The 19,065-nt window shown below is 43.8% G+C and overlaps 1 protein-coding gene across 2 annotated transcripts; it reads right to left on the reverse strand.

Moving 5' to 3' along the window:
* Positions 1-839: 839 nt before the first annotated feature.
* On the reverse strand, positions 840-6,207 carry LOC130184527 (neurogenic differentiation factor 2-like). Of its 2 annotated transcripts, none has more exons than XM_056400476.1 (2): positions 5,777-6,207; positions 840-3,204 (listed from the first exon to the last, which is right to left on the reverse strand). In XM_056400476.1, the coding sequence occupies exon 2, from the start codon at positions 3,195-3,197 to the stop codon at positions 2,127-2,129; it is 1,071 nt and encodes a 356-aa protein (XP_056256451.1). In that variant the 5' UTR covers positions 3,198-3,204; positions 5,777-6,207; the 3' UTR covers positions 840-2,126. The 2 variants fall into 2 exon arrangements, with proteins under 2 accessions (XP_056256451.1, XP_056256452.1); XM_056400477.1 differs by lacking the exon at positions 5,777-6,207 and adding an exon at positions 4,253-5,231.
* Between the last annotated feature and the right edge of the window lie 12,858 nt (positions 6,208-19,065).

Genomic DNA, 19,065 nt, shown 5'->3' on the forward strand with positions numbered 1-19,065 from the left:
CCTGGTGTGAACAGACCTGCAGGACGCGTGTGTGTTCTGGATGTAAATACCTCCTCAAATGTGATTTCCAGCTTCTAAAGCATTGTGGTGACAGTGACAGGTCCATTACTGTGTGGCAGTAGTGTCACGTTGTCAACAGTATGTTCAGATTATTTGTATTTTTACCAAAAAGGTTTAAAGTCAGGACGGAGCAGCAGCTGCAGGAGCTCTCCGCGGTGCTGAAACGGATCGAGTCTTAATGGTGAAGAAAACATGAAGCAGACCTTCGTTATTACCCCGATGACCTTGAGTGCAGTGCTTGGCATCACTGAATGTGTAGCCTATTATTTGTATTTGTGAAGCAGGGTGTCCAGACTCTCATCAGTCTGCTGTAGAGACATTTACACCAAATCTGTTTTCGTCCCGAGGTCTGCAATTAAAATCTTCCCATACATTTTTAAAGACTTGTTTTGTAACTTTGAACTGTCTGCCAAGCAAAAATGACGCGTTGGCACCGTTTCACTTCAACGGGAAGAATGACAGCACTGCCCTCTCCCTCCTGTCCCACTTTATGAGATAAAGGCCCCGAGGCTCTGTGAGGGACTCCTGCAGGTTGTGGCACCGGGCCTGGTCAGCCTCCTCTCATCCAGTAACACAATGACTCGTGCAGACTAATGCTCTCAGAAAAGCTTTAAGCTGCACCTTTTTACACAAATACACATTGCTGAGCCGTTTACCGTAAGAAGTATTATTAATACTCCACTGATTGTGAAGGGAAACTCAAGTTATTTAAATAATGCTAGAGGTTTAATAGAACAGCCAAGGTTGTTCGATGGGTGTAAAAAAATCAAGTTGCACAGTCTCATTTATTGTCATTTTATTTTACCACACAGTTGGTTGAATACAAAGTTGAAAGACTTGAATTTTATGAAAAAATGATCAGCAACACATGGGATCCCTTCATTTTCATGGACTATTAACATTAATTACAAAAAACAACACAATAAATACGTGCAATAATAATAATAATAATAATAATGATAATAATAATAATAATAACTTATTCAACAGCAGATTGCAAATTAAAATGAAAATATTGAATCAAAATTTACTTGAAATGAAAATACAGTACAATGGCTCAAGAAGAAGAAAAAAGATTCATATGATTAAATAAGAATAAAAAACGAAAATGAGAAAAAAAATGTTTGATTTCATTATATTTAGATTTTTTTTTAAGAAGAAGTAGAAGTTCAAACATTGTGGCCAGCCCAGCCATTGTCAGATTCGTTGTGTTAATTCAAGTGTGCAAGTGAGTGAGTGTGTGTGTATGTGCGTGTGTGCGTGTGTGTGTGTGTGTGTGTGTGTGTGTGTGTGTGTGCGCGCGCACACACCCGTGCGTGGAACAACAGTGCTGATGAAACATACAGTGTCTTCCTGGGCCTCGCTGCCTTGCTCTGTAGTCTCGTTGGGTTTTGCATAGATGCGAAACGATTGGATTGATTTGATGGAGAACTGATTCCTTTAAAACTACCCAACTAAGCACATCACTCTCGATTCAGCATTTCCCCTCCTCTAAACTTCCTCTTTAAATTTGACCATTTCCAAAAAAAAAAAAAAAAACCCTCCCCAAATCTGGCACGTACAGGCGAGTAAATGTGATTTGCATTAGCTTGTTCACTGATTTATTTCTAATGATATATTATTAGAAAATCACCGCCAATGTCAGGGTGTGTAGCTGTAGCCAGTGATGTAGTGGTAAATAAAGAAGTGGGTAAACTTTGACTTCCAGTCATCAAAATGCAAACAACCACCAATACAAACACAAATCACATTTTAAAAACATCATATTACTTGAAATTCCTTTATCCTCAGGTGTTGATATGATTTGTTTATCATCAAATTTCATCTTATAGATTTATATCAGCCTGAAAAAGCTGGATAAATAAGATTGTGGGTTAGGTGGATTTCTCTCCACTACATCCCTGACTATAGCAAGTTCAATACAGAATAAATTAAAGGAAAAAACACCAATGACAACGAGTGAAACATCTCTCCAGAATGCCTAAATCCTGGTGGGTAAGCTTGTCAAAAAAGTGTGCCGTGGATAGATTGTTGATTGCAAGGGGACGCACAACAGGCTTCTCGTTTTAATTGTGAAAAAACGCGTTCAGTTCATCATACACGGGGGCCCGTTCGTGGTGTAAGTGCATGTCGTGGTAAGGCAGGACGTTTTCAGAGTGAATGCCGCTCCGGGCCCCTGAGGAGCCAAACACCAGGTTGTGGGACCCGGTGGATCTGGAGCCAGGCAGGCCGGAGTAATGCATAGAGTAGTGGTACCCCTTCTCGTTGTCGGGGGACGCGGAGCCTTGGTGCTTCAGGGAAAAGTTGCCATTGATGCACAGGGGCGGGCTGAGGGGCCCCTCATACTCGGGGCTGTTGTACTCCGGGGATCCGCTTCCACCATACAGAGAGTCGTAAGCCGAGCAGTAGCCGTGCGTCCTCAGCGGATGCGAGTTCGAGCCCGGCTGGCAGTGGGGGCTGGACAGACGTGCGCACTGGTAGGGGTAGGAGTGCATGGAGAAGGAGCCAGATCCGTACCTGCCCCCCTCCTGACACTGCTGCTCAGTCAGGAAGTTACGGGAGTTCAGCTGCAGGCATCCCGCCACCAGGTTGGTCGTTGGCTGGGAGAGACCCTTGCACAGCGTCTGGACGTAGGACACAAGGTCGGGCCTTTTACCATTGCGCAATATCTCCGACAGGGCCCAGATATAGTTTTTGGCCAAACGCAGCGTCTCGATTTTGGACAGTTTTTGCGTTTTGGAGTAGCAGGGCACCACTTTACGCAGATTGTCGAGCGCAGAGTTTAGGTCGTGCATGCGGGTCCGCTCTCGCGCGTTGGCCTTTATCCGTCGCATTTTGGAGCGCTCGATTCGGGCCTGCGTCATCTTGCGCTTCTTGGGGCCCCTTTTCTTGGGTCTTTCCCCCTCTGTGTCCTCTCCGTCGTCCTCTTCCTCCACCTCGTCGTCCTCGTCGTCTTCCCCGGCGTGTTCGGAGTGCGTCCTGCTGTCTCCTCTCAGATCAGAGGAGTCCATGTCGTCCTGTGTGTCATGGTCCTCATCTTTGATCTTGGAATCCTCGCTGTCACTGTCGTCCGCCCAGCCGGAGTATTTCTGCACGTCTGGGAGAAGCGAGGGGTCACTGAAAAGCCTCGTCAACATTGTGGCTCTGGAGGGAAAGAAAATGAAATCGAAAATGAGGCCTCACAAGCTCAGGGCATGGACACAGAGTCTGTGTGGCTTCATAATAAGAAAATAACAAGAAAACCAACAAAATTGTGTCATAAGACTCCACAGCAGAAACACAACACAGGTCGAGGTTAAACTGGCTCGCGCAGGTCACTACAAACATCCCAACTATTAAGTTCTACTGACGAAGAGTAAATTAAAATGTGTAAGGTCAATAAATCTCATCATTAACACAGTGACGCTTTGTCCTTTTTCTCATAAAAAATATATTTGATTCATTATTTTGGCCTAAAGGACAACAAGTGTAAAATGAAAAAAAAAAAGAAAAAAAGAAAAAAAAGAAAAAGAAATCATCCCCTAAAGCTCTGCGCTGGGTTACAGCCAGACGGATCCCCATTTAATTCCCTGCTGTCATCCGTGTGCCCTGTCGCGTCCTCTCGCAGCGGGTCCCAGCGGCAGGGGCCACATTACAGGTCCCATGGGGGCCCCCACTTTCACTCCTCCTGACGCCCATATACACTCCTGGCTGCATTCCAGCACTATTCATCCACACCATACACCTCTCTCCTCGGAGGAGGCGAAAGGGATTTTATTTAATTGATAGGCTGTAGCTCCGTTTAAAGTCACGCTGATGATTAAATTAAGGCTTATAGACACATCCTAACTCAAGCTGGAAAAGGACTTTCAGAGCGATTTAATATCGTGGCCTGTGAGCAGCACAGCCAAGAGGAAAAGTAGCAGAATTATAATTTATACCTAAAAAAAGTCAAACTTTTATCTATGTTATCGCAATAATAATAAGAATAATAATAAGAAGAATAAGAATAAGAAGAATAAGAATAATAATGTGTTTTTAGGTGAAAATACTTAATTAATAATTCTAAAATATTTAAAAAAAATCACTGTTGGCTCAGCTATAACGAATCACAATTTAAAAAATTATTAGCAAATTAACTATCAACAGTTAACCAACACGCAAACATGCTAAATACATTTGAGAAAAAAAGGAACCAAATCGGTCAGCCTACCACTTGATCAGTAAAATCAGTTCATCCAAGGAAAAAAAAAAGGCAACAGAGAGACGAGGTGATCTCTGACAGCTTCAATAAGCCTCCATTGGCTCCCTCCCTAACATGTTTTCACTTCCCTTCTCCTGTTATAGTGCAGCAGCAGAAAGACTCGCAGCCCACGGTTAAGGTAAAGGCTGTGATGGTTGGTTAATTATCTCAGGGGGTGTGCCAGGGGCAAAATCTAGTTTTGAAATCTCAGGCTCAGGAGGTTTGCTCAATTAGAAGAAAAAAACACAACAACGTTTAATTAACAGAGCGTGCAGCTTACACGAAATACATTTCACACGTAATTCAATATGCACGAGTGCATGATTTCAAAGCACCTTTTTTTTTTTTTTTAGACAGCGTTAACCCTTTACAGATGGAAATCGCTTGTATCCTTTTAGCCCTCGTTAAATATAAAAAACACACAACTCGTGAGGCACAAATAGTCAAAGCTTGCAAATCCACTGCATCTACTCCACTGCGCTTTCAACAGTGTTGTGTGGAGATGGATTGCTGAAGAAGAGACTGGACAAACAGAGATAAATCATTGCTGCACACTGCCTGTCACAGTCAATGGCGTTGTCCCACCCTTTCATTTGCTCCGAGATTGAACATGCAAATCATCGACAAAATCATCAATAAATCTCCCATTAAGACCGAGGACGTCCTTCGGAGAGGCGACGGAGCTGAGACCAAAATCTTCCACACAAAATCTGATCTTGCACATTCATAGTCTTTTGTTTCTCTGGTTTAAGGTCCAGACGCAGGAATCTCTAAATCAAATTAGTGTCCGATATGATCTATTTACAGCCTGCGCGCTGCTGCCGCCGCCGCTGCTGCTGTAAAGGGGCTACTCCAGTCTTCAGGACTTGCTCCCTGTGATCCTGTAGAGGAGTGAAATCGGGGCCGGGAGACGCTTGCCTTTTGACTCGAGCGTGGTATTTGATCTTAGCTTTTATAATCCAGGTAGATTTGGATGTCAAAAGTTGAAGGGCACGCAGAAAGAGAGAGAGTGAGGGAGGGAGGGAGAGAGAGAGAGGAACTGAAGAGCTATTTGTCCAAGCGAGCCCATACAGAAATCTAATAAACTGGAAATTCCGTGTATGTGCATTTATGACATTTTGGGTAGAACTGGTTTCAAAATGTGCCGTCACCAGAGCAGACACTGTACGAAGGCTACATGCCGTGGATCGATACGAACATACCAGAGCAAAGTCACTGATATAATGCGACTATAGATTTCCATATGGATTCATGCCAGTAAATTAACCTTTTACCCTACAAATGATAAGCGATAAAAGTGCTTTGATTCACCACGGCACCCTATTAAAGTATATTAGAACTGTATAAAACGCTGATGAACACCTTCATTAACATACATGTTCATCTTTTTATTAGATAATTTTCTCCTCCATTTTGGACCGGGACTTCAGCATCCTGATTTTGTTTTTTTATGGGTTTTTTTTAGCAAGTGTTGTTGTTTATGTTCCAACTTACCTCAGCTCGAGCTCTTCACAGAGGATTGGAGGAAGAAATAAACGCGCTTGAGTTTCAGACCATCTTAAAGGACCGCACGAGCGAAGCAACGCTCCTCATCAGTGTGCAGGTGCGGGCAGCGCGCGAAGCTTCTCTCTCACTGACGAGTTGTTTCGTGGTGCTTCTCTCCCAGCGCGCGCACTCGAATAACCGGAGCTTGCGAGTGAACGTGAACGTCTTGGCGTGTCTGTGTGTATATGTGTGAGGGAGTAAGTGAGCATGTATGCATGTGTGTACATATGTGTGTGTATGTGTGTGTATGAGTGAGTGAGTGCGCGTGTGGCGACCGCGAGCTACCGGGGACGGGGTTACATACCAGCTAAGGCTGTGATGCCAGCGCCCATATGGCTGGCACGTCACCGGCAAGAGCCATCACATGAGAGCCCGGTGATTGACATGCGCCCGCATTCGGAGAGATTTGCCCTCCCGGGGGAAGAGAGACACAGGGAGAGAAAGAGAGAGAGAGAGAGAGAGAGAGAGAGAGAGAGAGAGAGAGTGAGAGTGAGGGTGAGGAGGAGGTAGAGGAGGAGGTGGTGGTGGTGGTGGTGGAGGAGGAGGAGGAGGAGGAGGAGGGCTCCGCCATCTGTCACCGCGCTAGCGCTCACACAGCCAGAAAAAAGGAGGAAAAACAGAAGAGAGGGAGAAAATAAAATGGTGGAACAACAAAACTCATCATTGTTGACCTGTGCTGCTGCTTCAAGGGATGTAGGCAATTTTTTTTAGTCAAACCTGTGAATTTTCTCATTCACCTGCCAAACTCACCAGTCAGTGTTTAATGTAATTTAGAGGGGAGCTGCACAGATATTCCAGCATTCACCATGAGGACGGTTATAGTGATACTATAGGAGGTAAATATACAATGAAAAATTATAAGGTTGATGTATGTCTTAGTCATTGTGACTCCCAATAGGAGCGTTGTAGTGGTTACACCTCAGGGTCACACTTGAAGTGTCTAAGCTATAAAATACTGTAGTTTTATATGCATTAAGTGACAATACACTCGATAAACTATGACCTCCAGCCTATAAAAACATATCTACACAAGCAATCAATCAATTATCCTATGTCAAAGACTCTATTCTTATATACTGGTTATCAGTTCAAAAGGATAATATAATAATACTATTTAAAGCCTATTATATAATTAAATCAATTAACTCTTTGGCAAATGAAAGGTGGGTATGATGGGTTTAGTTGCAAGGTTTACCCTCCACCACATCTCTGGTTCAGAGGCAGCGCAGGGGTAGGGGGATGGGGATGCATTATAAGTGCATTAAGGCTGTGGAACAGAAGGCATATTGTTTATTTATTTACCTAATTGGATCAAATTATGCTTCCATGTATTCAGAGGAACGACAACCAAAACCAATTGTGATTTGTTCTGACTCTTGTGGGCACCACACCGGGTGTAGATGACCCCCTTGCCAAAGCCACGAATTAGTTAGATTAAAAGATATAATATTACACAGGCTTCTGCTGCATGTATGGTGTGTGTGTGTGTGTGTGTGTGTGTGTGTGTGTGTGTGTGTGTGGACTATGTGGTTCAGTGGTAAGATCAAATGTTTACTGGTAGCTGTGTTTGAATGTGTAGGATTTGCCAGAGCTGCTGGTGTCTCCAGTGTGCAGTGCTGAGTGAGGGGCGCCCGCAGGGGCCAGCGTAAGAGAGAGAGAGAGAGAGAGAGAGACATAGAGACATACTGAAAAAAGGGTGAGAGAGAGAGCGAGTGAGACCCAGGTGTGCAGGCCCACTAGGGATGTATGAAAAATGAGGAGGAAGGGGGGTGTGGCTATAGATGACAGGGAATTGGTGCTAGTAGGAGCTGGCAGAGGTGCCCAATATTTAGGAGGAGGCATGCTGGCACATCGGTGGCGAACATGCAAGAATTCCTCGCCACCAGCATTCTCGTCCCCCCAGCATGTCGGCTTTGCTGCATTGTGTCCATCCCAGCTCAGAGATCTCTCTATTTAGCAGACATTAGTGGAGTTAATGTGGGAGAAATGAGCTCGATGACCACCAAATCCAACTTGGCACAAAGACACCCAGGGAACAGGGACCTGAAAGCTGAGAAATAGCTGATAGAAGCTCATCATGTCCTTGGGCCTGAATCACCCCTACGTCTCCTCCGCAGCCACAACCGAGGGAGCATTTGGGGGGTTGCAGGTTCATCCCTGGGGTCACCAGTAGTGTGGCAGCTGTGGCTAGGGAGCCGTGATGCTGCACATTCACTAATGTGTCTCATCCCTTATGGGATGAGGGGATGGTAACCTGGCACTACACCAAACCACGGTGGGGTGATTGTATCCGTGTTTGTTTGTGTGTGTGTGTGTGTGTGTGTCTGTGTGTGTGTGTGTGTGTGTGTGTGTGTGTGTGTGTGTGTGTGTGTGTGTGTGTGTGTGTGTGCAGGGACAGTAGAGGGGCATCAAGCCTCACTGCTGGCCAAATCAGTGCCCTATATCCTACCTCAGCTGCACTGACAAGGGGGTGGGGGGAGATGCGAGGACTGCAGCCATGGGGGGTTGATGCTTCTCAACAAGTCCCAAACAACCTTCAGCTCACCTTGCCAAAATAAATGCTAAATGTCAACAGTGTGGCTTTAGCCAGCACTGAGCTCAAGGCAACTCCAATCAGGGAGGCTTTGATCTGATATTGAAACGCTGAAGGAGAGCTTGTTTGGAATTATGATATTTCAGAATGACTTTGCATCCTGTTTGTATGCGGATTAGTCTTAAGTAAGGGCCACCTGCTGTGCTTTTTCATAGGCTAAATGCATGTAATCAAAATGCAAAATTGAAGCCCTTCCCCTTTAAGATATCAAAATCTCCATCACTCCTTTCCCTCTATGGTCAAATGACACCCAATAGCCTTTCAAAGTCATCAAGCCACACCTCCACACCTTTGTCATATTCCCCCTCCCTTCCTCCTTTTCTCACTGTCAGACATGTGAGGTGATGACCTGCACTTCACTTGTCTTTCTGGAAGAAGTGCAAACTTCTGCTGGCACAAATATGAAATACAGCACACCCACCCACACACACACACACACACACACACACACACACACACACACACACACACACACACACACACGGACCCACCCACCCCCACCAGACTCCCGGACCCCATCTGCACTCTCCTCTCTCCAGCCCCCTAATTGCATATGCACAAATGCAAATGCCTATTAATTAATTACTTGACTAATTAGTGCAGTGGTATTTTAGAGCGATAAATCAAGTGGAGATGGGGCCGAGGACGGCGGGGCAGGAGGAGGGCTGCGCGGAGCATCCGCAATGAACCCACACCGGAGGGAGTGCTCCTACTGTACAAGTCCTGTGTGTGGCCGGGAGTGTGTGCTGTGGTGGAGGATGTGCACACTGGAGCCTCTGAAGTGAAGCACCGTTTAAAAATTGCTGAAGACCTCGAAGAGGTGACTGAGTGAGGTGAGTACTTTAAAGTCTGGAGGAGGAGGTGAGAAAAGTAGAGAGAGAGGAGGAAAAATAGATTAGGTTGCATACGAGATGTGACCTCTGCTCTACCGATTGTGCTGTTCCCTGGCACGTGGCCAAACTTGGATGCTCATTGCACCTATTTTCATGAAGGAGAAACCATCAGCTACATGCGTCTGCGCCTACTGATGCATATTTATACTGATATTGTAAACCTTGTACAATAGTTCAATGAGCATAACAGTTGGCACCGTTTACGCAGTGATACTGATGTGATAATTGTGGCATCTGTGATTGGGAGGTGAATAATTCTGGCAGCCGTGGTAAGCTGTGTATCTGTCTATGTGTGTGTGTGTGTGGTGTGTGTGTGTGTGTGTGTCTGTAGGTGTGCCAGGCCCCCACCATAGGTACCCATGGAGATCTCCGGACTGAAATATTCATTCTTGTTTGCTCGCCCAGACAGTGTGGTCCTAATTGCAGCATCAGAAAGCTCCACCTCTCCCTCTCGTCTGGCTTGGCTGCAGCGGAGATGAAACCTCATCTGGGAGCAGGATGCCTGCGTAAGTATGTGTGAGTGTGTAGAGGTGTGTGTGTGTGTGTGTGCGTATGTGCACTTGTACACCCGTCCTCCTTTTCTGGGGTCGGTAGATTTAGTGCTTGGCTCGCTCCCTTCCCTCACTTTCTCGCTCATTCACAAACACGGTACAGGAAAGCACATTTTCAAGGAGTGGTTCATGTCATCAGTCTGTCAAATTCATTCATTTAATGTGCCCGCATGTCACATTCTCCGGGTATTATAGCTTGCCTTCATGCCTCATTCGCTCTGCCTGTGTTGGAGTTGGGTTGACTATTGATCTCTCTGTCAACATGTCTGTCTGTCTGTCTGTCTGTCGATCTGTCGGCCCACAGGGTGTGTGTGTGAGGCTCCAGAGTTTTTCATCAGTTCCCGTGCCAACCCAACCCGTGCCTGGCCAAGCTGAACCATCTTGTGGGATTTTTGGCTTTTAATTATAGTAAGAGAGGATTAATTATGGCAGTGGAAACAAGGGGGCATGCATTATTGATGCTATGAGTGAAGGGCTGGAGGGGGTAGAGGGTGCTAATTAAATCACTGCCCTACTGCCACGTCCTCTCTGTCTCTGCCTCCACCATGTCTTCCACCTGCTACATCTCCAACACCCCACCCTACTTTACTCCTCACACCCACCCACACATGTATGGATTCAGTCAAACAAACACTCATCCCCCCGTTGTCCTTTTTAACATTCATCTTTGTTTTTCTGTTTGCTTGTTTTATTCCCTTCCCTCCCTACGTCACTAAAACCTCCAAATTTAAGTTTAAGAGTATCTTTCACTCCCTTACCTTTTCAGGAGTGTCACTTCAGTTCAGTGTTTCCTTCACCTTCATGGGTCTTCGTCATGTATCCGAAGGTTTTCTCTCTCTGACCGCATTGTATCTCGGTTTGCATGCAGCCACAGCCTGTTAAGAGTGATTTATCCATCTATTCAATGTCCCTCAGTAGTGACAGGTTTTAAATTTGCTTTCATCCTAAATGAGCAGCTCAGTCTTAATTTCAACCCCATTAAGGAAGCTCTCACCAGTCAACATGGGATGAGCCTTTTTTTTAAGAGCCAAATGTAACTAAAGGCTGCCATCTACTGGAATTTATGTAGACCTGTCATGTTTATCACTCACACACTATTAGTCTGGTAATAATGGTTGTCTATAGTAAATGTTTTGTCTAAAATATGTCTTTTTTTTAGCAGACAGAAACACTACAACAACAACAACAACAACAACATAAAACTGACCAAAATGAAAAGAAAAAAAATTAAATTATATCAAGTAAATTAATTACATATTTTTCTTGTGGCCCAAAGAAGAAAAGCACTGTCACTGTTACTGTCACAGTGCTTACATAAAATGTACTGGCCATGAGGAGCTAGGTCTTTATAATGTAGGATGAAACTGTTAGCTGATCACTTTGCAGTGGATTCCAACATGGTTTTTCTGGTAGTCAACCTTCCACACTGATGCTAAACTGGCTTATACTTTCCCACGCTATTGTTTCACAACTTTTTTAATTTTTTTTTTATTTTCATCTCCTGTTGTCTCCTGATATCTCTCCTTATTCTCTCTCTGATTTCTCAGGGATGATCCCTAACATGTTCCAGATGGATATTAGTTCCTGGGTGTCTGATACTAATAATAAAAGTGCAGCTGTAGAGCAAATCCCCTTTCTGTTCGCCTGTTCTGCTCAGTGCACCATTTTGGGGCATGTCTTTCTCTTGTGTGTATAGTGCTGCAGCAGAAACCACCTACTGGTTGAAGAAACCGTCTTTCAATCAAACAACATGGGTTTAAGTCAAACATCCATGCTGCTGAAACAGCAAGCAGGATCTTAATTTAATAACCCTTGTTTGAAAAGTTCTTCACACCTCCAAATTAATTAATAAAAGTACACGTAGACAAGAAGAGTTGTTTATAAGTAAACCAATTAAAGACAAGAAAATGTTAAATAAAAAAAGCTAAGGATCAATGAAATGAATGTGAATGACTTCTGGAAGAAGAAGAGATCAAACAAGTCAATAATCTACACTGCCTGGCCAAAAAAAAAGTCGCCACCAAAAAAAAAAGTTCACACACTCTAATATTTCGTTGGACCGCCTTTAGCTTTGATTACAGCACGCATTCGCTGTGGCATTGTTTCGATAAGCTTCTGCAATGTCACAAGATTTATTTCCATCCAGTGTTGCATTAATTTTTCACCAAGATCTTGCATTGATGATGGTAGAGTCTGACCGCTGCGCAAAGCCTTCTCCAGCACATCCCAAAGATTCTCAATGGGGTTAAAGTCTGGACTCTGTGGTGGCCAATCCATGTGTGAAAATGATGTCTCATGCTCCCTGAACCACTCTTTCACAATTTGAGCCCGATGAATCCTGGCATTGTCATCTTGGAATATGCCCGTGCCATCAGGGAAGAAAAAATCCATTGATGGAATAACCTGGTCATTCAGTATATTCAGGTAGTCAGCTGACCTCATTCTTTGAGCACATACTGTTGCTGAACCTAGACCTGACCAACTGCAGCAATCCCAGATCATAGCCCTGCCCCCACAGGCTTGTACAGTAGGCACTAGGCATGATGGGTGCATCACTTCACCTGCCTCTCTTCTTACCCTGATGCGCCCATCACTCTGGAACAGGGTAAATCTGGACTCATCTGACCACATGACCTTCTTCCATTGCTCCAGAGTCCAATCTTTATGCTCCCTAGCAAATTGAAGCCTTTTTTTCCAGTTAGCCTCACTGATTAGTGGTTTTCTTAAGGCTGCACAGCTGTTCAGTCCCAATCCCTTGAGTTCCCTTCGCATTGTGCGTGTGGAAATGCTCTTACTGTCACTATTAAACATAGCCCTGAGTTCTACTGTTGTTTTTCTTCGATTTGATTTCACCAAACGTTTAAGTGATCGCCGATCACGATCATTCAGGATTTTTTTCCGGCCACATTTCTTCCTCGTAGACGATGGGTCCCCACTATCCTTCCAGTTTTTAATAATGCGTTGGACAGTTCTTAATCCAATTTTAGTGGTTTCTGCAATCTCCTTAGATGTTTTCTCTGCTTGATGCATGTCAATGATTTGACCCTTCTCAAACAGACTAACATCTTTTCCACGACCACGGGATTTGTCTTTCGACATGGTTGTTTAAGAAATGAGAAGCAACTCATTGCACCAGTTGGGGATAAATAACTTGTTGCCAGCTGAAAGATAATCGCCCATGCAGTAATTATCCAATAGGAGGCTCGTACCTATTTGCTTAGTTAAATCCAGGTGGCGACTTTTTTTTTGGCCAGGCAGTGTATAATATCATGATTTCCAATTCAGTCCATCCTGTAGTTACACCGACAGGACAGCAGATGGAGCGTTCGCATCCTTCATCACCAACACAATACAACATAACTATGGATTGATACTGATTCCCAGGTGTAGCTATAGCTGTTCATGCAAGCACTATGTACTTATTGTGTGATAGTATATTATATAACTGAATGGAGGGGGGAGGGGGGAGTGAGCGGTCAAGTGAGGTGTTGACTGGCAGGCAATGCCTCTTTGTGCCCCTCAGTAGAATTACCAGGACACCTGCTATGACAGTACAAAGCCTCTCTGTGATCCTGATTAATGGAATATTTCACCTTTTACAGTGATGTTTGTCCCTGAAATCCCTTGTGAAGGTATCGGCTTATTACTGCTGGAGCGCCTGGTAGGTGGAGAGAATTAGCTAGTGTGAAAGAGAAGGGTTTGGGAGTGGACTCTAAAAATGATATTTGTTAGATTAGATGTTATCCCCCCCGTCCCCCTTATATTGTTTCTTGCTCCCTTTGCTTTTTGCCATACTTCATTCAAAGTACACACTGAGAATGTATTCTGTCTCTATAGTGAGTGGGGTATCATCTGTAGGGGGTCTGAGGGGCCTGTCATAACAGGGAGGGTTTTGTCAGCTCTTGTTCCACTGTCACATGCTACAAGATGCCCCGTTTTGGAGTAGATAGAATTACACTGTTTTTCCCAATCTGTCTTTGGAGCTGCTCTGGAGTGCCTCCAGTATGTGTGTGTGTGTGTGTGTGTGTGTGTGTGTGTGTGTGTGTGTGTGTGTGTGTGCGCGTGCGTGCGTGCTTGCGTGTGTGTGTGCGTGCATGCCTGCGTGCGCGTGTGTGCGCGCGTGCTGTATAGCTCACATGGCACACATTTTGTACAGCATGTCCCCACTTGCTGCTGGAGTTATTATCAAGCTTGGTGTTCTCAGGCTGCAAGTGTGATCTTTCTTCAGGAAGTTTTTCCTCTGCATCTGCCAACGCAGTGATTTCATGACGTGCTTGAAACAAAATGTATAAACATGGCAAAGCGCAATAAAAATAGAGGCAGACACATGTGGGCCTACATATAGACGGGCTTAATTTAACAATATCTGTAAATACACATAGCAGCATCCCGAGCAGAGCAAATGACACATCGGGCTTAATTAGAGGTACAAACAAACACAGTCGCCCCCAGGGGTATTCAAACCCACAAACACATTGTAGGGAGGCTATTACATAACAATGTACAAATAACAGATCAAATATTAACCAGTGAATTAAAGTGACACAGCATCAGGACAACTGGAAACATCACGATGAGATACACACAGGACATAAAAATTGAAGTGATTTTCTTTGCTAATCCATTTATGCATGAATGAGTTCATATAGTGAAGACTGGCTATTTGATTTCCAATGAGAGCAATTTGTTGTACTTGTCAGTGTGTCAGAATGTGGAGTCATTTTGTTAATATGACAGAAGGCCCGGGGATTTCACAATGCCTGGCTGCTCTGACACTTCTGTGTTAGTAGATTTGAGAGCTTACCTGACAATTTGTCACTCTGGTAATCCATACAGGTAGAGGAGGAGACTGCTCATGTTTGTGGTTATACATTATTGTTTATTGCTTTGACATAGTGTTGTTTGTCAGTGTGTTTAACTTCTCCATATTCAAGAAAGCCAAATAGCATCACATTTTAATCCAACCTAACTCTAACTGCTCTCATGAAGCTGTAGACGATGAGCAGACGGGGCAGAGCAAACCCCCCCGAGGGGTAAACATGGTTGGATTTCCCCAAGAACAGAATGTGTTGTCTGAATTCTAAACAATCTGATTTACTGGTGCCCTAAATCTGATTTTCTGGTGCTCTAATCCAGCCGGTATGTATTATGCAGCATGGTGAATTTAAATTTCTGTCCTCAAATAAACATTTTTTTAACCATAAATACAGGTTCATATGCAGCAAATTTAGCTAATTTCTTATTTGTAAACTACAGTGCAGCACATAGCCTACAGGTTTACTTTGTCACTGAGGGTTGCGTTCCAGCAACCACTATGGACCTTTTATGAACAATTGTGACCTATTATACACTATTTTTTTTCTAATTTTGATGAAACACTTCATTGGGGGTCCAGGCTTTACTTCCTTGATCTTTTATGCCATCCACCTGCAAGCTGGACACTGCCTGCAAGCTTGATATGCAGCACAGCACACAACTACTGAAAATGAAGGCCATTTTTTTTTGTTTTGTAGCCATGCCAAAAAGACATTGTCTTGCCTGGAGAAATCTACTTTGTATGAACCACAAAGAACTCAGTGGCTGGAATTCATTTGTACCACGGTTCCCTCCACTGTTCCGAACATTTTAGTTTTCCCCTGTGACCTTATCCTTACCCTAACCACCAAAGGAGGGTGCTATAGGAAACACAGTTGTAATGGGAGGGAAACTCTATTTGAATGGGGAACAGACTTTGATACAACACCGGTACCTCAAGGACTACTTCAAAAACAATTTGCACAATTTGACACTGGATTTTTGCAATGTCGCCCAGTGGGAGACTGTTCTGCTTAATTTTTTGGGGATTTGTGATGTTTATAACCGTGTCGACAGCGACCTGATCCCATTAGGGCAAAGCAGCTTAGCAACATGCTCAAAGATATAAATGCTTAAACGTTTGTCAATATTGACATGCTGTAGGCTACCTCCTTAGCTTGGATAAATTACCCACAATTTAACCATTCACTTAATTTTTCAGTAACTATGAACAAAAAGCAGAATTCATTCAGATATTACCAGCACTGTAAACCAGCTGTGGCGACTTCCCACCTTTGAAGCGGCGGTGAAGTCCGATTGTCTGTACATTCCTACATTATTTATATTCCTTTAGTCCGTAAGTGTCCACACATCAAAAAAAATCAAAAGGGTTTTTCATAAAAGTATTTGAAGTTATGATTATTGTCATGTGAAGTCCATTACAGACTGTCAAGCAACTTTATTGAGCGACTTTAGTTGCAGTACTTTTTCTTCCCTCCCTCCTTCCACCTGCCAGGCAGTAGGTGTACTTGTTTTCCTGCTCTAGTGCAGCTTGCGAAGGTGGATCAGATCTATGATCTTCCCATTCAAGATCGGACCATGGATGTATTATTGAAGCAGGATGCCGGATCAAAATGGCGCCGATTCAGTTATATACGAATTGCTCGCTTGGTGCTGTGGATGTATGCTCAAACTGATAAGCCGGAACTGATCCCATTGTAACAGTCACAACCATTTGTCTACAGCTGGGCTAGAAAGCAAGACATGGGTGGAACTTGAAGTTTCCGCTGGCAAATTGACCAATCAGAGCCCAGAGTGAAGAGAGGGGCTTTAATGAGCCCAGAGATCTAACAAAGCCTTTCAGACAGAGAATCCTCAGAGGAGTACAGCAATAAAAGATGTACAGTATAAGAAAAATGTCTTTTTGGAGCATTGAAGCATGTAAATCTATTTTAGTAGACAAGAATAATAAAATGATTACATGTTCTATTTAATTTTCTTAATATTCAGTCATCTTTATATTTATATGCAGTTACTTTGGGTTCTAAATCCTCAAACCAAGCCTGAAATACACATTTTATTTTGCCAGAGAATTGTAATTATTTTTGGAGATTAAATGCCTCTTCTTACACTGGCTTCTCAGATCACAGCTGATCATCCTGTTTATGTTTACTGTGCCAGCCTTGCACTTGCTTGTTCAGCCTGTGTTTGACGATTTTCATGTTCTTTCCAGTTTTATCTTGGCTTGTCCTCCCAGATTTGTTCATTGGGGTTGCAGATGAAACTCTTTTGATTTAGTTATACAAATAAAGTTGAATAGAACAGAGCAGAAACTTTATTGTCCAAACTTGGAAATTTAAATAGACAGTACACAGAAGCTATACACTGATCAGCATATGCTGATGAAGTAGCTACAAATATTTGGAAAAGGAATTTTGCAAGAAAGTGGCAGATGATGTGACACATTTCCTTAAAGAGAAATTTAACACCTGTCCTGCTGAAAATTGTTTAACTTCCCACAGTGCAGCTGTAGTGATCTACAAGTGTACTTCAGGACCATGTGACATCACTGTTAGGTGTGGTCAAAGGGACAGCAGAGCACACCTTGGACCACACCCATATGTGTGGTCAGAACAGACTTTTAATCGGAGCCTGCAGCCAAACACCGGCTTTCAGCACAATGTGAAGTTATTAAAGTATTTTGAGGATATTCTGGACATATGGTGTCCTAAATGAGTTGATGTGGGCTTTGCTTTTTGTAGTTTTAAGTCTACCTTTGTGCGTAGTCCACTGTCATTGTATGCTGTAGAAGCATAGGATGTGAAAAGGCAAGATATAGTACCTAAACATTTAAAGGACCAGTGTGTACACACATATACATACACAGTATGAAATTTATGATTATGATATCATTTGTGTATAATCACCTGAAGCTAATAATCATTGTGTATTAGCTTAGAATGAGCTTTTCATGTCTACAAAGGTCGAAACATGGTGGCGCAACATGGCTGTCTTCCACCGAGCCCGCAATGTTGCGCCACCATGTTTCTACAGTAGCTCAGAATGGACAAACCAAACACTGGCTTCAGAGAGGGCCTTTTGCATTTTAACGTTGCCTGAGAGACGCCATAGGTTCTCCTACACACTTAGAAAGGGAGGGGTATCCATTTCATTGCAATCTGCAACCTCACCGCTAGATGCCACTAACTCCTACACAGAGGTCCTTCAAAAAAGTATTCCACTCTCCTGTCCACAGTCACTGGAGGTACAATAAGAGGAGGGAGCTCTTCTGACTGATACTCATCCCCTTGTCTTGCTGGTATTAATGACCACAGTGCTGATATGACACCAGCTAATCAGCTCTTTCTTATTATGGTAATATCTCACCTCTCTATACAATCTGTAGTTAACTTGTCTACACGGATAACAAAGGCACTGGAGGGCAGGTGTGTTTATTTCCTACTTAGACACAGTGCCTTTACAGCTTCACGAGGCCTCCCTTATTAATTAAAAACTTCTCCTCGCTCCCTGATTGGGTCGCCTTTGAAATAATAAATATTCCGTTGTTTATTCATCCCCTTATCTTTTGACAAAAATCACTCAGTCACTGGTTTCATTAGATGATTTCTTGAATTTTGCAGCCTGTAGTGAGCAGGGCTTTTAACAGAGCCTATTACACATTCCTCATGAAATATTGCACAATTCCTACCGAACACACTACAAGTTATGCAACCACTCTGGAGCAAAATCAAATGGCAGCAAGTGACTGAAAAAGCTTTAATTTCTTCAGAAACATTCAGCAACTGCTTAGTCTGTATTTTGTCTGGCATATCCAGCTTGTCATAGGGTTCATATAGATGCAATAATGAGTTGCCACCTGCAGGCATGTGGAGGTGGTGCTTTGCTTTGGACAGTGGTGGCTTTGTAGCAGAGTCCAGACAAACCCTTTAAAAATCAAACCCCCACCTCCCCTTGTCCACCCCCGCATGGAAACAGTGAATAAATAACATGCTGGCGTGTTCAGCTTGCTCTGACTGGCGGGATAAACACTCAGTTGACTGTTTAATGTCTTTCTGGACTCTGTAGGCAGCAATTGCGCTTCCAGAGTGCCATATACAACCTCGACCTCCTTCTCTGTTCCACCCCTCCAGCCACCTGTATTCTCTTCTTCCTCCCCCTCCACCTCCTCCACCACCACTGCGCATATCTCCTTCATTCCAGCCCATGCCAAAGCTCAACTCTGCCCAGAGGCCAAATCCACTGCTCTCCTACTGTCCAAATCCCTCTGCCATGTGAGTGAAATAACAGCAAGGCCCTGAAAATAGAGCACTGGAACTGCCCTTTTATTTCTACTCCTTTTATATTGCTATCAACAATCTGCCTCCACTCTCCTTCCCCCTACATCCA

The sequence above is a fragment of the Seriola aureovittata genome, chromosome 17 (assembly GCF_021018895.1).
Source record: "Seriola aureovittata isolate HTS-2021-v1 ecotype China chromosome 17, ASM2101889v1, whole genome shotgun sequence".
NCBI classification, from domain to species: domain Eukaryota; kingdom Metazoa; phylum Chordata; class Actinopteri; order Carangiformes; family Carangidae; genus Seriola; species Seriola aureovittata.

What these genes read in the sequence shown, in the direction of transcription:
- LOC130184527 (XM_056400476.1), bottom strand. Translation starts at nt 3,197, where the DNA reads ATGTTGACGAGGCTTTTCAGTGACCCCTCGCTTCTCCCAGACGTGCAG.